This window comes from Mustela lutreola, chromosome 5 (assembly GCF_030435805.1).
Source record: "Mustela lutreola isolate mMusLut2 chromosome 5, mMusLut2.pri, whole genome shotgun sequence".
Lineage (NCBI taxonomy): Eukaryota > Metazoa > Chordata > Mammalia > Carnivora > Mustelidae > Mustela > Mustela lutreola.
This window is the reverse complement of record NC_081294.1, coordinates 139,690,383-139,708,560: the sequence shown is the minus strand read 5'-3', so window position 1 is coordinate 139,708,560 and position 18,178 is coordinate 139,690,383. Positions and strand designations below refer to the sequence as shown.

The following is an 18,178-nucleotide window of genomic DNA, read 5'->3' as shown; positions in this document are numbered from 1 at the left end:
ATTGTAGACTCATATATTGTAACAAATATACCATACCACTCAGGTGGAGGAAGTTGGCAATGAGAGATTTTTGAGCGTTCTAATGTGTATAGATACACTATTGTGAGGTGTTGTGGAACCTTTTTAATTTGCATTTTCCCTGATGATAAATGCTGTGGGGCATCTTTTCACTTTTATTCCAGTCTGTGGCTTTTTAAAATTTTCTTGACAATATTTTTCGCAGAAAATTTTAATTTTAATAAAGTTTATCAATTCTTTCTTTAATGGAGTGTGCCTTTGTTAATGTATCTAAAAACTGCCAAATCCAGGGTCATCTAGATTTTTCTCCTGTTACCGTCTAGGGATTTTAAACTTGTGTTCAATTTTTAGGTATGTAATCCACTTTGAGTTGATTTCTGTGAAGGGTATAAAGTCTCTGTGCAGATTCATATTTTCGCATGTAAGTGTCTAGTTAGGCCAACACTTTATGCTGAAGAGACTCTTTTTTTCTCTATTGTGCTCTTTGTTTATTTGTCAGAGATCTGTTGACTGTATTTATATGGGTCCATTTGGGGGCTTTTCTATTCGATTCATCTATATTTTCACCAGTACCACATTATGTTGATTACTATAAGGCTGAAGTCAAGTAGCTTCAGTCCTCCAATTTTATTCTTTTTCCTCAGTGTTCTTTTGGCTATTCTGGGTCTTTTGCCTCTCTGAATAAACTTTAGAATTTTATTGATATCCACAAAATAATTTTCTGGAATTATCAAAATTCCATCATCAAATGCATCAGATCTCTATATCAAGTTGGGAAGAACTGACATCTTGAGAGTATTTAGTCTTCCTATTCATGAACATGCAGTATCTCTCCATTTAACTCATTGAGTTCATTCATCAGAGTTTTTTCTCATGTAGATCTTATATATATTTTCTTAGATTATACCTAAGTATTTCATTTTTGGGGGTGCCAATGTAAATGTTACTGTTTTGAACTTGAAATTCTGTTTTCATTGATGCTGTGTAGGAAAGTGATTAACTTTCTGTGTACTAATTTTGTATGCTTTTACACTGCTGTAAGTGCTTAGTAGTTCTGGGAGGATTTTTGTTTGGATTTTCTACTTAGACACTGATATAATTTCTGAACAAAGGCAGTTTTATTTTTTCCTCCCCAATTTGTATACCTTTATTTTCCTTTTCTTGTCTTACAACATTGGGTAGAACTTTCAGTACAGTGTTGAAAAGCAGTGGTGAGGGTTGATGTCCCTGTTTTATTCCTGATCTTAGTGGGAAAGTGTCTAGTTTCTAACCATTAACTTTGATGTAGGGGATGCCTGACTGGTTCAGTGCATAGAGCATGTGACTCTTGATCTCAGGCTTGTGAGTTCAGGCCCCACACTGAGCATGGAGCTTTTTTTTTTCTTTTTTTTTAAAAGATTTCTTTCTCTCTTTATCAGAGAGAGAAATCAGGTACACAAAGCAGCGGAAGTGGCAGGCAGAGGAGAAGCAGGCTCAGGACCCTGATGTGGACTCAGCCCTAGGACTCTGGGATTATGACCTGAGCCTAAGGCAGTCACTTAACCCACTGAGCCACCCAGGCATCCTGAGGAACGTACTTTAAAAAAAAAAAAAAAAAAAAAAAGTTGATGTAGGTTTTTATAGCTATTCTTTCTTAACTTGATAATGTTTCCCTGTATTTTTAGTTTGGTTAGAGTTTTTATCATGCATGGTTGTTGAAATTACTCTGCTCCATTTTCATGTAGATGTATTATAGGCTATTTCAAATTTTTCAGTATTATAGATAATCTCATTGACAAACTTGGGAACAATTCTTAGGCATATTCATAATTATTTTCTTGGAATTCAGTTAACAGATAGTCATTGAGTGTTTGTGGCCCAGAACGGAGTAAAAAATTAGTAAACAAAAGATAGTCTCGGGGCACCTGGGTGGCTCAGTGGGTTAAAGCCTCTGCCTTCGGCTCAGGTCTTGATCCCAGGGTTCTGGGATCGAGCCCCGCATTGGGCTCTCTGCTCAGCGGGGAGCCTGCTTCCTCCTCTCTCTCTCTGCCTGCCTCTCTGCCTACTTATGATTTCTGTCTGTTGAATAAATAAATAAAATCTAAAAAAAAAAAAAAAAAGATAGTCTCCTTTCCTTATAGAGTTTATAATTTATAAACAGTTAATAATTACAGTGTGGTAAGAGAAATTATGATAGGGGAAGTAGCTCTAATGTGGGAGCATGTAGGCCATTCTCGTAACCAGACTCAGCTAGAGGTGAGGTTGAGGTTGTCAAGATCTTCCAGAAGAAAAATGTATAAGCTTAGTGATTTTTAAATTTCTTCAAGTGAAATTACTATGGTAAATTAGGAGGCCCACCTTTGTGAGAGTTGGAGACTGTAAGAATGAGGCTCCAAAGAGAAAAAACAAACACCTTTCCTTTAAATTCTATAAAGAATTGAAACTGGAGTGGGTGGCTCAGGTGGTTGAGTGTTGGACTTGGTTTCAGCTTGGGTGTGATCTCCCAGTTGTGAGTTTGAGCCCCACATCGGGCTCTGTGCTCCGCATGAAGTCTGCTTCAAATTCTCTCCCACTTGTACTCTTCTCTCTCTCCCAAATAAATACATAAAATCTTTTTGTTTCAAAAAAAAAAAATTGAAACTTTTTGAAAGGTGTTGAGAGGGGCCTAGGTGGTTCAGTTGGTTAAGTGTCTGCCTTCAGCTCAGGTTATGATGTCCTGGGATCAAGCCCTGCATTGGGCTCCCTGCTTGCCGGGAAGCCTACTTCTCCCTCTCCCAACTCCCCCTGCCTGTGTTCCCTCTCTGGCTGTCTCTCTGTCAAATAAATAAAGAAACTATTTTTAAAAAGAGAGAGAGAGAGCTATTAAGAAATGTCATTATGCCATAGGGGATAGATTACTTAAAAAGCTTATGAGAAAATCTTAAGAATTAGGAATGACTTCAAAAGAGTATCCTACAGGGCACCTGGGTGGCTCAGTGGGTTAAGTCTCTGCCTTCCGCTCAGGTCATGATCTCAGGGTCTTGGGATCGAGGCCCGCATCGGGCTCTCTGCTCAGTGGGGAGCCTGCTTCCATCTCTCTGCCTACTTGTGACCTCTCTCTCTCTCAAATAAATAAATAAAATCTTAAAAAAAAAAAAAAAAGAGTATCCTACAAAAAGTTTACTAATCATAAAAAGAAAGATTGATTATTTACTTTAGTAAAATTAAGAATTTCTGTTCATCTAAGTCCACTATTAAGACAGTGGGTTGGGGATGGGCAGCTGGCTGCCTCAGTCAGTGGAGCATGGGACTCTTAATCTCAGGGTTGTAGATTCAAGCCTTACATTGGGCATAGAGATTACTTAAAATTAAAAGTTTTAATTAAAAAAAAAAAAGAAAGTTGAGGGGCGCCTGGGTGGCTCAGTGGGTTAAAGCCTCTCTGCCTTCGGCTCAGGTAATGATTGCAGGGTCCTGCGATCGAGCCCCACATCAGGCTTTCTGCTCAGCGGGGAGCCTGCTTCCTCCTCTCTCTGCCTGCCTCTCTGCCTACTTGTGATCTCTTTCTCTCTCTGTCAAATAAATAAAAAATAAAACCTTTAAAAAAAAAAAAGTTGAAACACAAGCCACTGATTGGGAGAAATTACATATCTCGCAAAGAACTTGGCTCCAGAATACATAAATAATTTGTACAAGTCACTAAGAACTATAGCAAAATGGGCAAAATACTTGATCAGACTTTTCACAAAAGATGCTTATCAAGGGGTGCCTGGGTGACTTAGCTGGTGAAATGTCCAACTTTTAGTTTTGGCTCAGTTCGTGATCTCAGGGCTGTGGCATTGAGCCCTGCATCAGGCTCTGTGCTCCATGGAGTCTGCTTGAGATCCTCTATCCCTTGCCCCCTCTATCTATATGCATGTGTGATCTCTCTCTAAATAAATGAATAAAACCTTTTTTAAAAAAGGGGATAGTGGGGCACCTTGGTGGCTCAGTAGTTTAGCCTCTGCCTTCGGCTCAGGTCATGACTCCCGCATTCTGGGTTCCAGCCCCATATCAGGCTTTCTGCTCAGCAGGGAACCTGCTTCCTCCTCTTTCTGCCTGCCTCTCTGCCTACTTGTGATCTCTATCTGTCAAATAAATAAATAAAATCTTTAAAAAATAATAAATAAAAAAGGGGGGGATAGTTAATCTTTCGGCCATTTGCCATGAGAAATTGTTGAGCATCGTTGTTTGGCAGGGAAATACAGATTGAAACCACTAGATACTCTAAAGTGTACCACGATAATGTCTAAACTGGAAAAGATGGAATATTTTCAAAATGTTGGCAAGGATGTGGAGCAATTGGTATTTTCATATGTTGTTGGTAGGAGTGTAAATATGCAGCCACTTTAGAAGATTGTTTAGTGATATCTTCTAAAGCAAAAATGTTCACCTACCCTGTCATCTAGTTTTTCTACTCATATATACCAAACACAAATTTGTTCACATGTTTATTAAAAGATACATATAATAGGAAGTTTATACAGTGTTGCTGATAGTGGTACAAAACTCAAATAGCCATCAATAATAGAATGGATCGATTGAAGTATATTTACACAATGGAATATTGTGCAGCCACAAGAATATGTGATACATTAGTACACACAACAGTATGGACGTATCTTAAATATATAACATTAAGAACAAAAACAATGTATTCTGTATGATTCTACTTTTATGAAGAACAGAAACAGGGAAAACTGATGCATGCTGATAGAAGCTTTGGTGGAGAGAGGATAAAGAATTAGAGTAGAGTTTCTAGGGTTGATGATAATGTTCTTCTGGATCTGGATGCTGGTTACACAGGCATGTTTGGTTTCCGACAAAATTATTATCTTCAAAGGGATGACTGAAAAAGATTTTTTTACTCTTAAGTGACTTTTGTTAAGAAGGAAAATTAATAAAAATGTGGTTTTGGTTTATTCTTACCTTTAGAGGAGATACTATGAGTGGCTGTTCTTGTTCTTTTTTCCCCTTTTTATTAAAAAAAAATCATATAAAAATCCCTAGCTGTATGCTTTTGACATACACACTGTCATTTTTATATGATTTTTTTTTTTTAAGGATTGGTTTTAACTATTAGAAGAAAACTATAATAGGAGCGCCTGGGTGGCTCAGTGGGTTAAAGCCTCTGTCTTCGGCTCAGGTCATGATCCCGAGGTCCTGGGATCGAGCCCTGCATCAGGCTTTCTGCTCTGCTCGGCAGAGAGCCTGCTTCCTCCTCTCTCTCTCCCTGCCTCTCTGCCTACTTGTGATCTCTCTTTGTCAGATAAATAAATAAAATCTTAAAAAAAAAAAAAGAAAGAAAGAAAAAGAAAACTATAATAAAGCTAAAAGATTCATAGTCTCGTTCTCTTATGTTGGTCATTACACTTTAAAGTTAAGAAGTACAAAAAACAGCCCGAAAGTTCAGTTGAAATGTTAATGTTGGGGAGGAGGGCATTTTTTTTAGTTTTAAACCATGGAAATTTTATAATAGTTGTAGTGTTAATTCAACTACTGTTAAACTTTTCAGTTATAGTAAAGGAATACTTTGAACTTCTTATACCTGCAACATGTTTTCAAGATCTGATTTTTTTTTTTTTACTTTTATAAAATAATCAGTGTTATTTTATATGGCTGTAAAGCATTAAATTTTTGTTAATTATAACAACATGACAAAATTATTATTTTCAAAGGGATGACTGAAAAAGATTTTTTTACTCTTAAGTGACTTTTGTTAAGAAGGAAAATTAATAAAAATGTGGTTTTGGTTTATTCTTACCTTTAGAGGAGATACTATGAGTGGCTGTTCTTGTTCTTTTTTCCCCTTTTTATTAAAAGAATTTTCTATTTCTATAATGTATAGAGATGTAATTATAATAGTTAAACATACTAATCCATCATCTGTTACTGTTCTTTTAACAGTCGAGTCCATCATCTCCAGAACCAGCCAGTTTTAATGCAGAAGATGTCAGTACAAACTCTAATGGCCCGAAACCTGCAGCGGTGGTGCTAGATGATGACAGAGAAGACCTTTTTGCCGGTAATTGTGAACATCTTTATTTTTTTAGGAATAGTACACTCTATTCTGTTACAAGATATTTCCCAAAGTAAAACTGAAATTTTGTGTAAGGTGTGAGTGGTAGCTCTTCTTAGCAACTTGGAAGGACAGGAGATTTCCAGTTAGATCACTATGAAAAATATAAACTGTTGAGAGAAGGAAACCCGTGATCCTTTTTGGTTCTAAGCATTTGAAAATAAGTCACATATTATAATTCCATGTTTTGATCAGTACTTACTTTCAAAAAACTAGTGGTTGTGGCATTCATATTTTGAGTAATACCAGGGATTGTAATCTTATTCCTTACAGGTGTCACAAGCAAAATTAAGCTCTGGATTTTTAAATCTGTTAAAATGTCTTTGTTTTAATACAATACTTCAGTATTTATGACCTGTTGTATTTGACTTACTTTTGTGTGAGTAAATTGATGGTTGAGGAATTTATTTTCCTGGGAAGGACTTGGTGTAGTCCTACCTTTTAAAAAAAAAAAAAAAAGCATTCTCTTCAAGACAATTATATCTACTTTAACATTAAAACTTGGGTAAAAATTGTTGTTTGGATATTGAAACAAATCTTTTTAGAATTAATGACTCAAAAAATTAAAGTAGTAAATCCTTGTCTGCTTAACAACTTAATTTACCTGAACTGGTTTTCACTGCGTTAAAATTCAGTAGTATGTCTTCAGCTTTTATGGTAGTTGCATATTTGAACCATTCTCTATTTTTTGTATAAATGTGTTTGAAGATACGATTCTCTATCACAAAAGTCCATGTGAGTTCCTGCTTGATTCATTTTATGAGAAGTTTTTACTACAGATGAATTCATGTATTTCACCTTGTCAGAAAAATTAAAATACTGTACAAATACTAATTGTATTTCCCATTTATTTTTTAGTTAGTAGTTACCTAACGACTTATAGTTTAACCAAAGTTATTAAATTCATTTTTGTTTTCTTTTATGGACTTTTTCCCAGGCAGCCCTTAAAAGTTTTTTTATGGCATTTATGTGTTAAACTAAAAGACAACCTGAGTCCTTTCTCTCCTGAGTGGGTACTAATCTAAAATTGTGTACAATCCTATGATAGTATAGAGTAATACGTAGAAGTTTCAGATTATCTATTTCATAAAAGACCCTTTTATCTTGAAGTCTCAGAATTAATATATAAGGAGTATCCTAAAGCTAACAACAGAATGTTGTGAGTGTTTTGTTGTTGATTTCAGTAGCATGCACAAATGTTCAGTTTGCCAAGTGAGTACTATACAAAGCTATTTGCCCACTTGGCTTGATTAGAAAAGTCTTCATGTTTTACTCTACCTAGCAGTCTATACTAAATACTGTCATTCAGTTATGGTCAGTTAGTATTTGCTTTAACAAGTGGAGGGGGGCGGTGCGCTTGGTGGCTCAGGTCATGATCCTAGGGTCCTGGGATCAAGTCCCACATCGGGCTCTCTGCTCAGTGAGGAGCCTGCTTCCCCCTCTCTCTTTGCCTGCCTGTCTGCCTCCTTGTGATCTCTGTCTGTCAAATGAAGAAATAAAATCTTGTAAAAGGGGGGGCGGTTTGCATGGGTGACTCAGTCAGTTAAGCATCCAGCTCTTGGTTTTGATTCAGGTCACAGTCATGATCTCAGGGTCATGAGATTGTACCCCCCATCGGACTCTACACTCAGCAGGGAGTCTACTTGAAGATTTTCTCCCTCTCTCTGCTATTCCTCCCACTCAAGCTCACACTCACTCTCTCACAAATAAATAAAATCTTTAAAAAAAAAAAAAGAGAAAAAATAAAATTATTAAAAAATAAACATAGTCATCTGTTTCAGTTTCCTTTGCTGTCTACAAACATAGAAACTTGCTGGGGGTGGGGGGCGGGGGGACTCCATCTTACAACCCTGAGATCATGACCTGAGCTGAAATCAATAGTCAGATGCTTAACCGACAGAGCTACCCAAGCACCTTTTATGCTTGATCTTTTATATTAAACCCAGGTGCATTTCAAAATGACATCTTTAGTAGTTCTAAGACCTAATCTGGTTACTTGTATGTGAATGGATTAATACTACACTTGCCTCTTATTTTAATGCCTTTAAGCAGTTGTATCATTCATCCTCCTGTGGAAGAGTAGGATTCTTAGAAACCAAAATAAAGAGTAGCATATGTTATCAGGAATGAAGACTAATTTTCAGGTAATGAGGACATGTACTTAATTTATTTCCCCTGTATTAGAGGAGAGAATATCAATATCCTCTAAGGATCTAGCCATTTTGGTTTTAAAACCATGAAGAGGGCGCCTGGGTGGCTCAGTTGGTTGGACGACTGCCTTCGGCTCAGGTCATGATCCTGGAGTCCCGGGATCGAGTCCCACATCAGGCTCCCAGCTCCATGGGGAGTCTGCTTCTCCCTCTGACCTTCTCCTCGCTCATGTTCTCTCTCACTGTCTCTCTCTCAAATAAATAAATAAAATCTTTAAAAAAAATAAAAAAAAATAAAAAAAAAAATAAAACCATGAAGAGATTAGATAGAGTATTGGTACATTTTGGGTAGCATTTCAGAAACTCTTTTGTGAGACATCGTATCAGAAAGAGTTGGCGTGTGACATCTTACTTGGAGAGCCTTGACCACATAAGTAAGCTTGACTACACAGCCCCTCCACTATTTGTTACCTCCTTCACACCAGGCTTTACCGTACACCAAGAAACGACCATAGAGGAGTAAGTGAGGGTGAGCAGACTGCCAGTGTTGAAATTGTTCTGGACTTTTAAACTTGTTTCTGCCAGGGTCCTTAGCTTATTTCACTTACACATTTCAGCAAACAATGCAAATAATAAGTTTAATGAATAGTCCTTTGTTTAAAAAAATTCTTTGGTATCTATGTTATGAGTGAACTATTTCTTCCCTGGCATTGACATCATCAATTTATACTTGTCCTCCAAGTATCTCTTCCCAGGAAAAGTTCATCTTTATAGTTAAAACCTGTGGGGCATCTCCTGGAATTTTCAGGTCTGGTTTAAATTAAGATTTCTGAATTTGTAGTTCGTTTACTTAACTAAAAGTTATAAGAAGACTTTAAGGCAGACTGTATATTTGTATGCTAAATCTTAATATCCATTTTCATTTTTTTCTCCAGAGTAGCTTAATTCATATTTAGCTTTTTTTATTTTGAGGTTTCCTACTATTTATGAAACAGCCTATCAGAGCCCTTGCAAAGAACACAAAATCTGGTATCTGAACTAAAATGGGATTGAAAACTTAAAAGTTACATTATCTGTCCTGACACATCAATCAAATTAATATGCCTTTCCCTTTGTCTCTGGGTCTGTTGCCAATAACCGTACCTCTTAGAGAATTTTAGATTTCTTTGTGTTTGCTCCTTGTTGTTTTGCTTGTTTGTAGATAATAGCTTTCACACCTCCTACCTCTAATACGCTGCTTTCTTATTTTATGTTGCTCATTAATTTCATTTCTTTAAAAAACAAACAAATACTTGCCGTCTTAACAGCCTGAAAGCTTTTAGTTTTTTATATTAGGGTCATTTATTGTGTAATTGTCTATTTTATATCTTTCATCTGTTTTTCTTCTCTGGTTACCACAGTTGGAAAGATTTCTGGTTTAGTATAAAAATAAAAAGAGACCTATGTCAAGTAAGGAGATCTCATTATCATGAGAAAACCAGTAAGAGCGTAGATTGATAAAATGTTGACCTGTTTACATTTAAATGTAAATGTTAACATTATTTACCTTATTTCAGGTAAATATGTTGTTACTGCTATACTTTTTGAGGTATTAAAATGGATCACTGACTGCCATTACTACCTTCCCAAACCTCTGGGAATCTAAGAACCTCAGGTTAGAAACCACCGGTCTGATTCTGTTTCCCTTATAGCCCTGCCTTTCTTTTCCTGTTATCAGTTCTATAATCCTGCAGAACTGTGGTTTTCTTTATGGCCACTGAATGTAATTTTTATTTTTCTGGTTATGCTTTTCGTTTGTGCTGTTGTTTCATTTTTCTAGAATTCTTCCTCCATTTTTTGTCTACCCATTCAGATCCTCTCAGATCAGTTTCATAAACTATTGCTGATTTCCCCCAGCCTAAAGTATCGTCTCCCATCTCAAATTGTACTGTTTGTTCTGTAGTTCATAAAGCAGTTAAATAAATGTCTTGTAACATTCTTTTTATTGTTCTCTTGGCTATTATTTGTCTTTTATTATTATTTAACATTCCACATGCTTGTGTCTTATTTTCCCAACTAGATTATAAACTCCCTGAGGGCAGGTATGATATTTTATGTTTCTTTGTGTTTCTCCATTGCATTTAGCACAGTGTTACATAGCTTGTAGACGATCAGTTTATTGATTTGATTTCATTTTAAATATGTTTAATACTAAATTTTTCAAGTGGATGAGCATTTTAAATTAAAACTTAAGCAGCTGTTTGCTTTGTGTCATACTCCTGTATTCAACTAATATTAAGGAATATTTAGCAGTTAATTGCTTTATATTACTAACTTTGTGGATTTTCCATAACAGATTTTTAATCCCAACTGGGATAGTTCTGGGCAGCCTATTGCCATAAAATTTGTGTTTGTATGTATAAAATAATCATAATGTTAGCCTGAATAAACAATTTTGAAAGGTAAGTTACCCCAAGCAAAAGATATATTACAAACCCAGCACAAATGAATGTGGAATTATCCACATCATTGCTTTCCTGCTAGCTTTATCCTGACCACTAGTATAGATAATTAAGCTGACTTTCTGTAATTCTTCCTAAAATCAACAGTCCTCACTGTTGGTTTTAAAGTATTGATGAACAACTAAGGAAGGATTCATTAAATTATTTATAGTAATTATTTTTAAATAACATTATTTTGATATTTTTTGTGGGCAGTCTAAAAATATTTTCCATAACTCATTAACTGCAGATAGATTACTGGGGTTTGTTATCAGTATCCTTAACTAACTTGTTTAATTTGTATCTAGAAGCCACAGAAGAAGTTTCTCTGGATAGTCCAGAAAGGGAACCTATCCTGTCTTCAGAACCTTCTCCTGCAGTCACACCTGTGACCCCTACTACAATCATTGCTCCGAGAATTGAATCCAAGAGTATGTCTGCTCCTGTTATCTTCGATAGATCCAGGGAGGAGGTATGGGAAAATGTTTGTTCTAAATTGATATGTAAATAGAAAGCTTTTTGTTCCCCCACCCAGCATCACTCTCCTATTAGTCATCTCTAATCAAAGCCTTTAGACCCTTGGGGGAAAGGTATTGGACTAAGAAGTCAGCTGATTTGGTTTCTAATTTTATCTTCATCACATTTTAACCCAGTGACTTCGGTACATTACCTTTCTCCTTAAATCAAGGATTTTATCATTTGTGATCTCATGATGCTTATTTATGACTCTCAATATTTCTTTTAGTCGAATGAGAAAAATATATGAAAGTTCTTTAAAAACTTTAATAAAGTAACATTTGGAGTAATTTTTTTTGATGAATCATGCAGTAAATATTAGTGGTTATGTTGGCAGGGTATAGGATGGCTTGTGAACAGAAAGGAAGCACAAGAGGGCCTTCCTGTGAATAATGATGGTGTTTGTGAAAGTTACTAAGCTGTATACTTAGGATTTATATAGTTTATGTTATAATTCAAATATGGTTTAGTTTCTTAAAAATCCATACAAGAAAAAGGTTATTTACAAAGAAAAGATTGTGGTTAGAAAAATTCATTTTCTTTTAGGCAGTCGTAGGCTATTAATATTACTCTAAAATAGTTCCAAGTTCTAACAATTTCTTTGCTCTCTTCTTGAAAATAACAAGACTTTCCTGCAGAGCTGCTCCTAGGATTGCTTATTTATAATGGCATTAAAAAGTGCTTCTCTGCAGTCTCATAGGATTATCATTTTTCCTCCTTGCTGCTTTTTTTAATGAACTTTATAATGCTTTCATTGGCTTCAAAAACAGCATGTGCTTATTAGGTTATTGGAGAAATCATGGTGCTAAAGATTCTAAGTGTAGTTATTTCTACAGATATATAGGGTTCTACCAGCAAAAATAATGGCTACCTCCTGGTCATTAAAGAGTAGAGTTACAACTTTGGAATGTTAATATTAAAATTAATGGAGGTGTTAATTTAATGATCTGAATATGAAGACTTGGTTTAGAGAATAGCAACAACAACAAAAAAATTCCTCAGTATTCCTACAGAAAACTAAATTTGAGGAGTTGTGAGAACGCAAGATTTTCTGTAACTTCTCCAGATGATCCTTTTCCTATTGTCTCTTGTCTGTGCGAGTTTTATTTTTGTTTAAATGTTGTCAAGGAAATATGGAAGCTTTATTGTTTTTCAGAAACCGAGTGCTGAGTGTCTTTTTAAATTGTTATGACAGCGACCCTAATAAAAGATAGATGGTAAAATTGAAAATATTAGTGTTATAGCAATTACATAAATTGGAATCTTTAACATAAAAAAATTACCTTTTCTAGATTGAAGAAGAAGCAAATGGAGATGTTTTTGATATAGAAATTGGTGTATCAGATCCAGAGAAAGTTGGTGGGTCAATATTTACTGTATTTTAAATTTGCTTCTTTTTGATAAGTACCTTGTTTGTTAGTATACTGTTTTTCTTTATCAAGTGCAGTGTTAAATATTGAAATAGTTCTTCTGTTTTCAAGCGTTTGGGGCTTTTTTGCTTCTCATTTTCTTTTGTTTTCTTTTTCAGCTTTATTGAGTTTATAATTAAATAATTTTATATATAAGATGCATAGTGTGATGATTTAATAGATGTACACATTATGAATTGACAATCACAAGTCGGTCAGGATATTACTTCACATAGTCGCCTTTTTGAGTGTGTGGTTAAGCTTATTATTTTTAGTAGTATTGTTTGACTTTTCTTATAGGTGATGGCATGAATGCTTACATGGCGTATAGAGTAACAACAAAGGTGAGTCTTTGCTCCTTTAAAAAAATAGTGAGCCCTCACCGTGTGTAGTATGATCTTACAACAGTGATTAAGGTTTAAGGATTTCCTATCTTTACAAAGGTTACCATCCAGTGAGATTTCAAATAAGTAGTTATAGTGAGTTATGAGCAGTTTGTTAAGTGTAAATTCTCTAAAGTAGAGGTAAAGTGTTCTGTGACTGTATGCAGGCAGGGACTTAATATAGACAAAGGTGGGTGAAAGTCATGAGGGGCGGGACAGGGAGAAAGGAGAAGAACGCTACTTCCAGGCAAAAGGGTTTGCTTTTACAAAGTCCAGGAGTCAAGAAATCATTGTGCTTTCCAGGATCTGCAGGAAGTGGTCCCTACTGAAAATTGTTTGGCGGTGGCCTCCCTGTATTATGAACAGCCACATTAAGGAGTCTGGGCTTTATCCTGAATATATTGGAGAGTGTTTGTAGAGATTCAAACAAGAGTGTGGCACAATTGGATTTTTGTTTAAAGAGATCTTTCTTACTACTAAGTTGGGAATGCAAAATAGAGGTCAGGATTTCCATATAATTCCTTTGCAATTCCTAAAGGATTATAGGCCTTAGATCTTGAAACGAGAGTGATCTACAGCAGTACAAGCTGCGAGAAGTAATATTTTATACTAAGGAAGGAATGAATAATGGCTTCTTGAGTTGTTTAGGAGGAGGTAGAATCAGTAGGGCTTGGATGTAAGGAGTGAAGCAGAGATGCCTGAGTCACTGATTAGAGGATCTCTGTGGTTGTTAGAGGGATCTCAGAGATAAAGCAGCACAGTTTGGATGGGTGTGAGATTTGTTAATTCATTGAACAGATAGTTATTAAACACTTACCATGGGGTCCAGCCTGTTCCAAGCACCAGGGCTTAGTAGGAAAACAATGTAGACAAGTGCCCTTCCTGCATGGAGGTTATGTTCCAGCAAGAGATATGGTTGAGTTTGAGGTGGCAGCAAGATTTTAAGTGCAAGTGCACCTTGGGCATTTTGATAACTTGGACTAAAGCTCAGAGGAGATCTGGACCAGAGGAAAAGATTTAAGAGTGATTAACATAAATGTAATTAGAGTTGATGAGATGAGTCAAGGATAGAATCAAGCAAACATTTTGTCCTTATAAGCTTCTGTTAAAAAAAAAAAAAAAAAAATCAAGGGTACTGTAGGTTTTTTTCAGTTAGAAATATATCAACCACATTAGTGAGCTACTGTACATTCTTTTGCAAAGTAAACCAGAGTGTGAGTGTATATATATATATGTATGTTCACAGTTATGTGTGATACTAACTTCTAAAAAATGACAGTATTCAGAGTCTGAAATACCTCTTCTTCACTTGTAGACCTCTCTTTCCATGTTCAGTAAGAGTGAATTTTCAGTGAAAAGAAGATTCAGTGACTTTCTTGGTTTGCATAGCAAGTTAGCAAGCAAGTATTTACATGTTGGTTATATTGTGCCACCAGCTCCAGAAAAGAGTATAGTAGGTAAGTATGAATGACTAAAAGAAACTTGTTACTTAGTTCAAGTTTTACTGTAGTTTAACTATACAGATTAGAATATCATGATCTTTCATTATTGTGATAACTCATAATGTCTAACGATACTGAGTTTAATAAATATTCCATTTATGATAATCGTTCATCAACTAAGGAATGTGTAAGCTAATAGTTTTATTTTCTAACATCGTAGGATTTTGATTTATATAGGATCAATTTAGGATTTGATTTATATAATCTAATGAGGTTAAATATTCGGACAGAATTTATCAAGTTGAAAGCAATTGATGACCCTAACATTTTAGGGACATATTACTACTGAGTAGCACTCAAAAGATATTTAATATCAGTACCATATTAATGTCTAAGGGTTAGAGGTATTTGACTTTCAATTCAGTGTCCAAAAAGAAGATTCCATCCAGTCTGGATCTTCTAAGACCTATCATGTTAGTATATTTCATCTTTAATTTAATGTTTAAAAACATTTCTACTTGTGCAGTGCCTGGCTGGCTCAGTCAGTTTGAGCATGCAGCTCTTGATCTTGGGGTTATAAGTTGGACCCCACATTGGGTGTAAAGATTCCTTAAAAAAGAAAATCTCAAAAAAAAAAAAAATCTACCTGCACATGTAATAAAGGCTTATTAAGAATTTGCAGAAGGGAGTACCTGGTTGGCTCATTTGGTAGAGCAGGCGATTCTTAATCTCAGGGTCATGAGTTCAAACCCACACTAGGTATAGAGCTTATTTTTTAAAAGGGTGCTGGGTGTGAGGGTACCCCTGGGTGGCTCAGTCGCTTAAGTTCCTATTCTTGGTTTCAACTCGGGTCATGATCTCAAGATCATGAAATGAAGCCCCTAGTCAAGCTGTGTTTTTATTGGGAAGTCTGCTTGAGATTCTCTCCCTCCCTCTCCTTCTGTCCCTTCCCCCAGCTTGTGTGTGCTCGCGCACACACTCTCTCTCTCTAAAAATAAAGAAATAAATCTTCTAAAATTTTTAAAAAGAATGTGCAGAAAATTACAAAAGAGGATGACTTCCATTGTCCCATTAAAAGACATCTGTCATCTCTTAAAATTTTGTAGTTTCTTTCCCAGTGTTTTCTGTTGCAAGTTTTTATTTACTATACTTTGTCTTTATATGTAAGATTATTCAGAAAATATAAAAATGAATTCTGATCATTTAAATGCATTTGTTATATTCTCTGTGGTTTTTTTTTAATTATCAAATACTTTATAGGGGCACTGGCTGGCTCAGTTGGTAGAGCATATGACTCAATCTCAGTTGTGACCTCAAGTCCCACATTGGTGGTAGTTTCCTTAAATTAATTAAATTTTTAAAAAACTTTTTTAAAATGTGAAATAATAATAAACTCAATATTGGTAAGACAAAATAAGTTTAGGAGTGGCTTGCTTTTTGTTTTAGTTTTTATAGTTTTCCAAATTTCTAATTTCCAGCTTGATAGAAAATAGGTATGTTCTCATGTGTGTTTCTGTATTCATTCTGTTGTGATATAGTACACATGTTGGTAAATGTCCAGTGAGTTCTCATGAAAGAGAGTAAAAAAGACAGTAGTTTAATATTATTATGAAAATAGCCTTTGGTGAACACTTCCCCACACCTGTACAAAAAGGGTCTCAGAAACCTTTCTGGTATTCTGACCATACTTTGAGAACTGCTGACCTAGTTAATAATCTTCTCTCTTCTAAACTTTTGCAGTGGTATCTTTTGATATCCTTCTGTCTGTGTAGGGAACTTAAGTTTCATGTATCACAAATGATTATCTTTTTTCCTTTGACTTTAGTTGTATAACTATTTTTATATAGGAGAGGGAAAAAATATTTTTCTCATTTTGTTAACATGCTAACCTAGTCCTTAAACAGTGAACACCCCCCCCAAAACAGGAAATTGAAAAAAGTAAATTTTAATGCCCATGTTTATTATATTTCAAACTAATATTTTGCCTTAGTCAGCCTTTCACAAATTATTACAATATAATAAGTAGCATGTGTAAAGTTAAAGTAGAAGTGAGAAACTAAATCCTAAGCCCATCCTTTTCTGATACGCTTCAGAGAGTTAATAGGGACAATGACACAATTTTGTTTGAATTACTCACATACATGGCCAAGATAGCCCATTACATTGTAAGGCTATCAATTAAACTATAGGAATAATTAACATTTATTGAGAGTTTATTGTATTATGGTGTGTACTAAATAATTTATGTGCATTCTGTCATTTAATCGTCACAGCAATTTTATGAAGTTAACTTATTGTTATCTTTATTTAATAGGTGTCAGGAAGCTAAATTCATCAAGGTTACATAACATGTCCCATTCCATTCACCTACTAAGAGGTAGAGCCTGAACTTTGAAAACAGGCCATCTTACTCTAGAACTTAACACCTTTAATCACTATTTTGTTCCTCCTCTAATTTTGATATTTTTAAAAATACAGTTATGGTTTGCTTTTATTTTTTATCCCAAATAGAAAACTTTCCAATTTTAAAAAAATAATATAATGCTATGTTATTGTAGACCTGTCTAATGTACACTTAAGGTGGATTGAGTTGTTTCAAAATTATTTTTTGATAGACCACTTTATTGCAGAAAGGATTTGAGGCAACTACATATAGTGCAGTTCAAAAAAAAAAAGAGAGAGAAAAGAAAAAAGAGATCAAAATAAAGAAATTCGCAGGAAAGATAAACGTAGTCAAATAATAAGGTGAAGTCAAGTTTAACATTTTCTTTTCAGTGTATGTATATAGTCTGAACAATTACTAAACGTGGTTAAAAAATGAGCTGTGAACTTCCTGGCAGCCAACCAAATAGAGAAGCAGTCTTTTTTTTGTACTGACCATCAGTTTTTTTTTTTTAAATCAAAATGAATAGGTTGTCTAAGAAACTGTTGAAACAAGGGAGGCCTTTTTGATTATGTAGGTAGTGGTTTTCAAGTGACGAACATTTAAAGTGGGATAGCAAAAAAGGAATAGTAAAAGAGTAACTTGCCTTCATTGCTGAAAAGTTTTAACTACCCCTAAAGGAAGAAGACTCTTTCATTAGCTCTCAGTTGTTACCCCTTTATAAGTTTAGTTAATGTAAAAAAACACCATTTCACTAAGTTTTTAGAAAAGAGCAAAAACAAAGTTGAAAAGTTGCAAGAGTTAACTGATCAGAGTGTTTTTTATTTGCCACTTTGGCCTGTATTGGTTACCTGTGGGAAAAGTACCATGAGCACCAGATCCTTAAAGGGAAAAATGCAAAGAACTGCGTGGTGGTAAAATATCTTCAGAAAAATAATATGTGTAATAATTAACACTCCACTTCTTTTGGTCCATTCAGAGTAGATAATTTTAGGTGCTTGGATTTTCTTTTTCAAAGTTGTATTTCAGAAGAACTATGTTAAACAAAACAGTATTGAGTGATACGTTTATTTACCAGATGTACCAGCCTGAATAAGAATAAAATATGTAATCTTATTTTTAATGGCTTTGTTGCGATATAATCCATATGCCATATAATTTACTCGTTTACAGTGTATGTAATTCGAGGCATCTGGTTGGCTCAGTTGGTAGAGCATGTGACTCTATCTCAGGGTTGTGAGTTCAAGCCCTATGTTGGGTGTAGAGCTTTCTTAAAAAATAATAATAATAACAAAGTGTATATAATTCAGTGTTTTATATAAGG

At 35.0% G+C, this 18,178-nt stretch overlaps 1 protein-coding gene across 1 annotated transcript in view; it reads left to right on the top strand.

Annotated features, from left to right (window-relative positions):
• The window catches only part of SNX2 (sorting nexin 2), a 56,307-nt gene that overhangs the window by 14,715 nt on the left and 23,414 nt on the right, over positions 1-18,178 (top strand). The window contains exons 2-6 of the mRNA XM_059175747.1: positions 5,920-6,037; positions 11,030-11,193; positions 12,530-12,596; positions 12,947-12,990; positions 14,345-14,486. Coding sequence (XP_059031730.1) covers positions 5,920-6,037; positions 11,030-11,193; positions 12,530-12,596; positions 12,947-12,990; positions 14,345-14,486 — 535 coding nt within the window. The remainder of the gene's footprint in view (positions 1-5,919; positions 6,038-11,029; positions 11,194-12,529; positions 12,597-12,946; positions 12,991-14,344; positions 14,487-18,178) is intronic.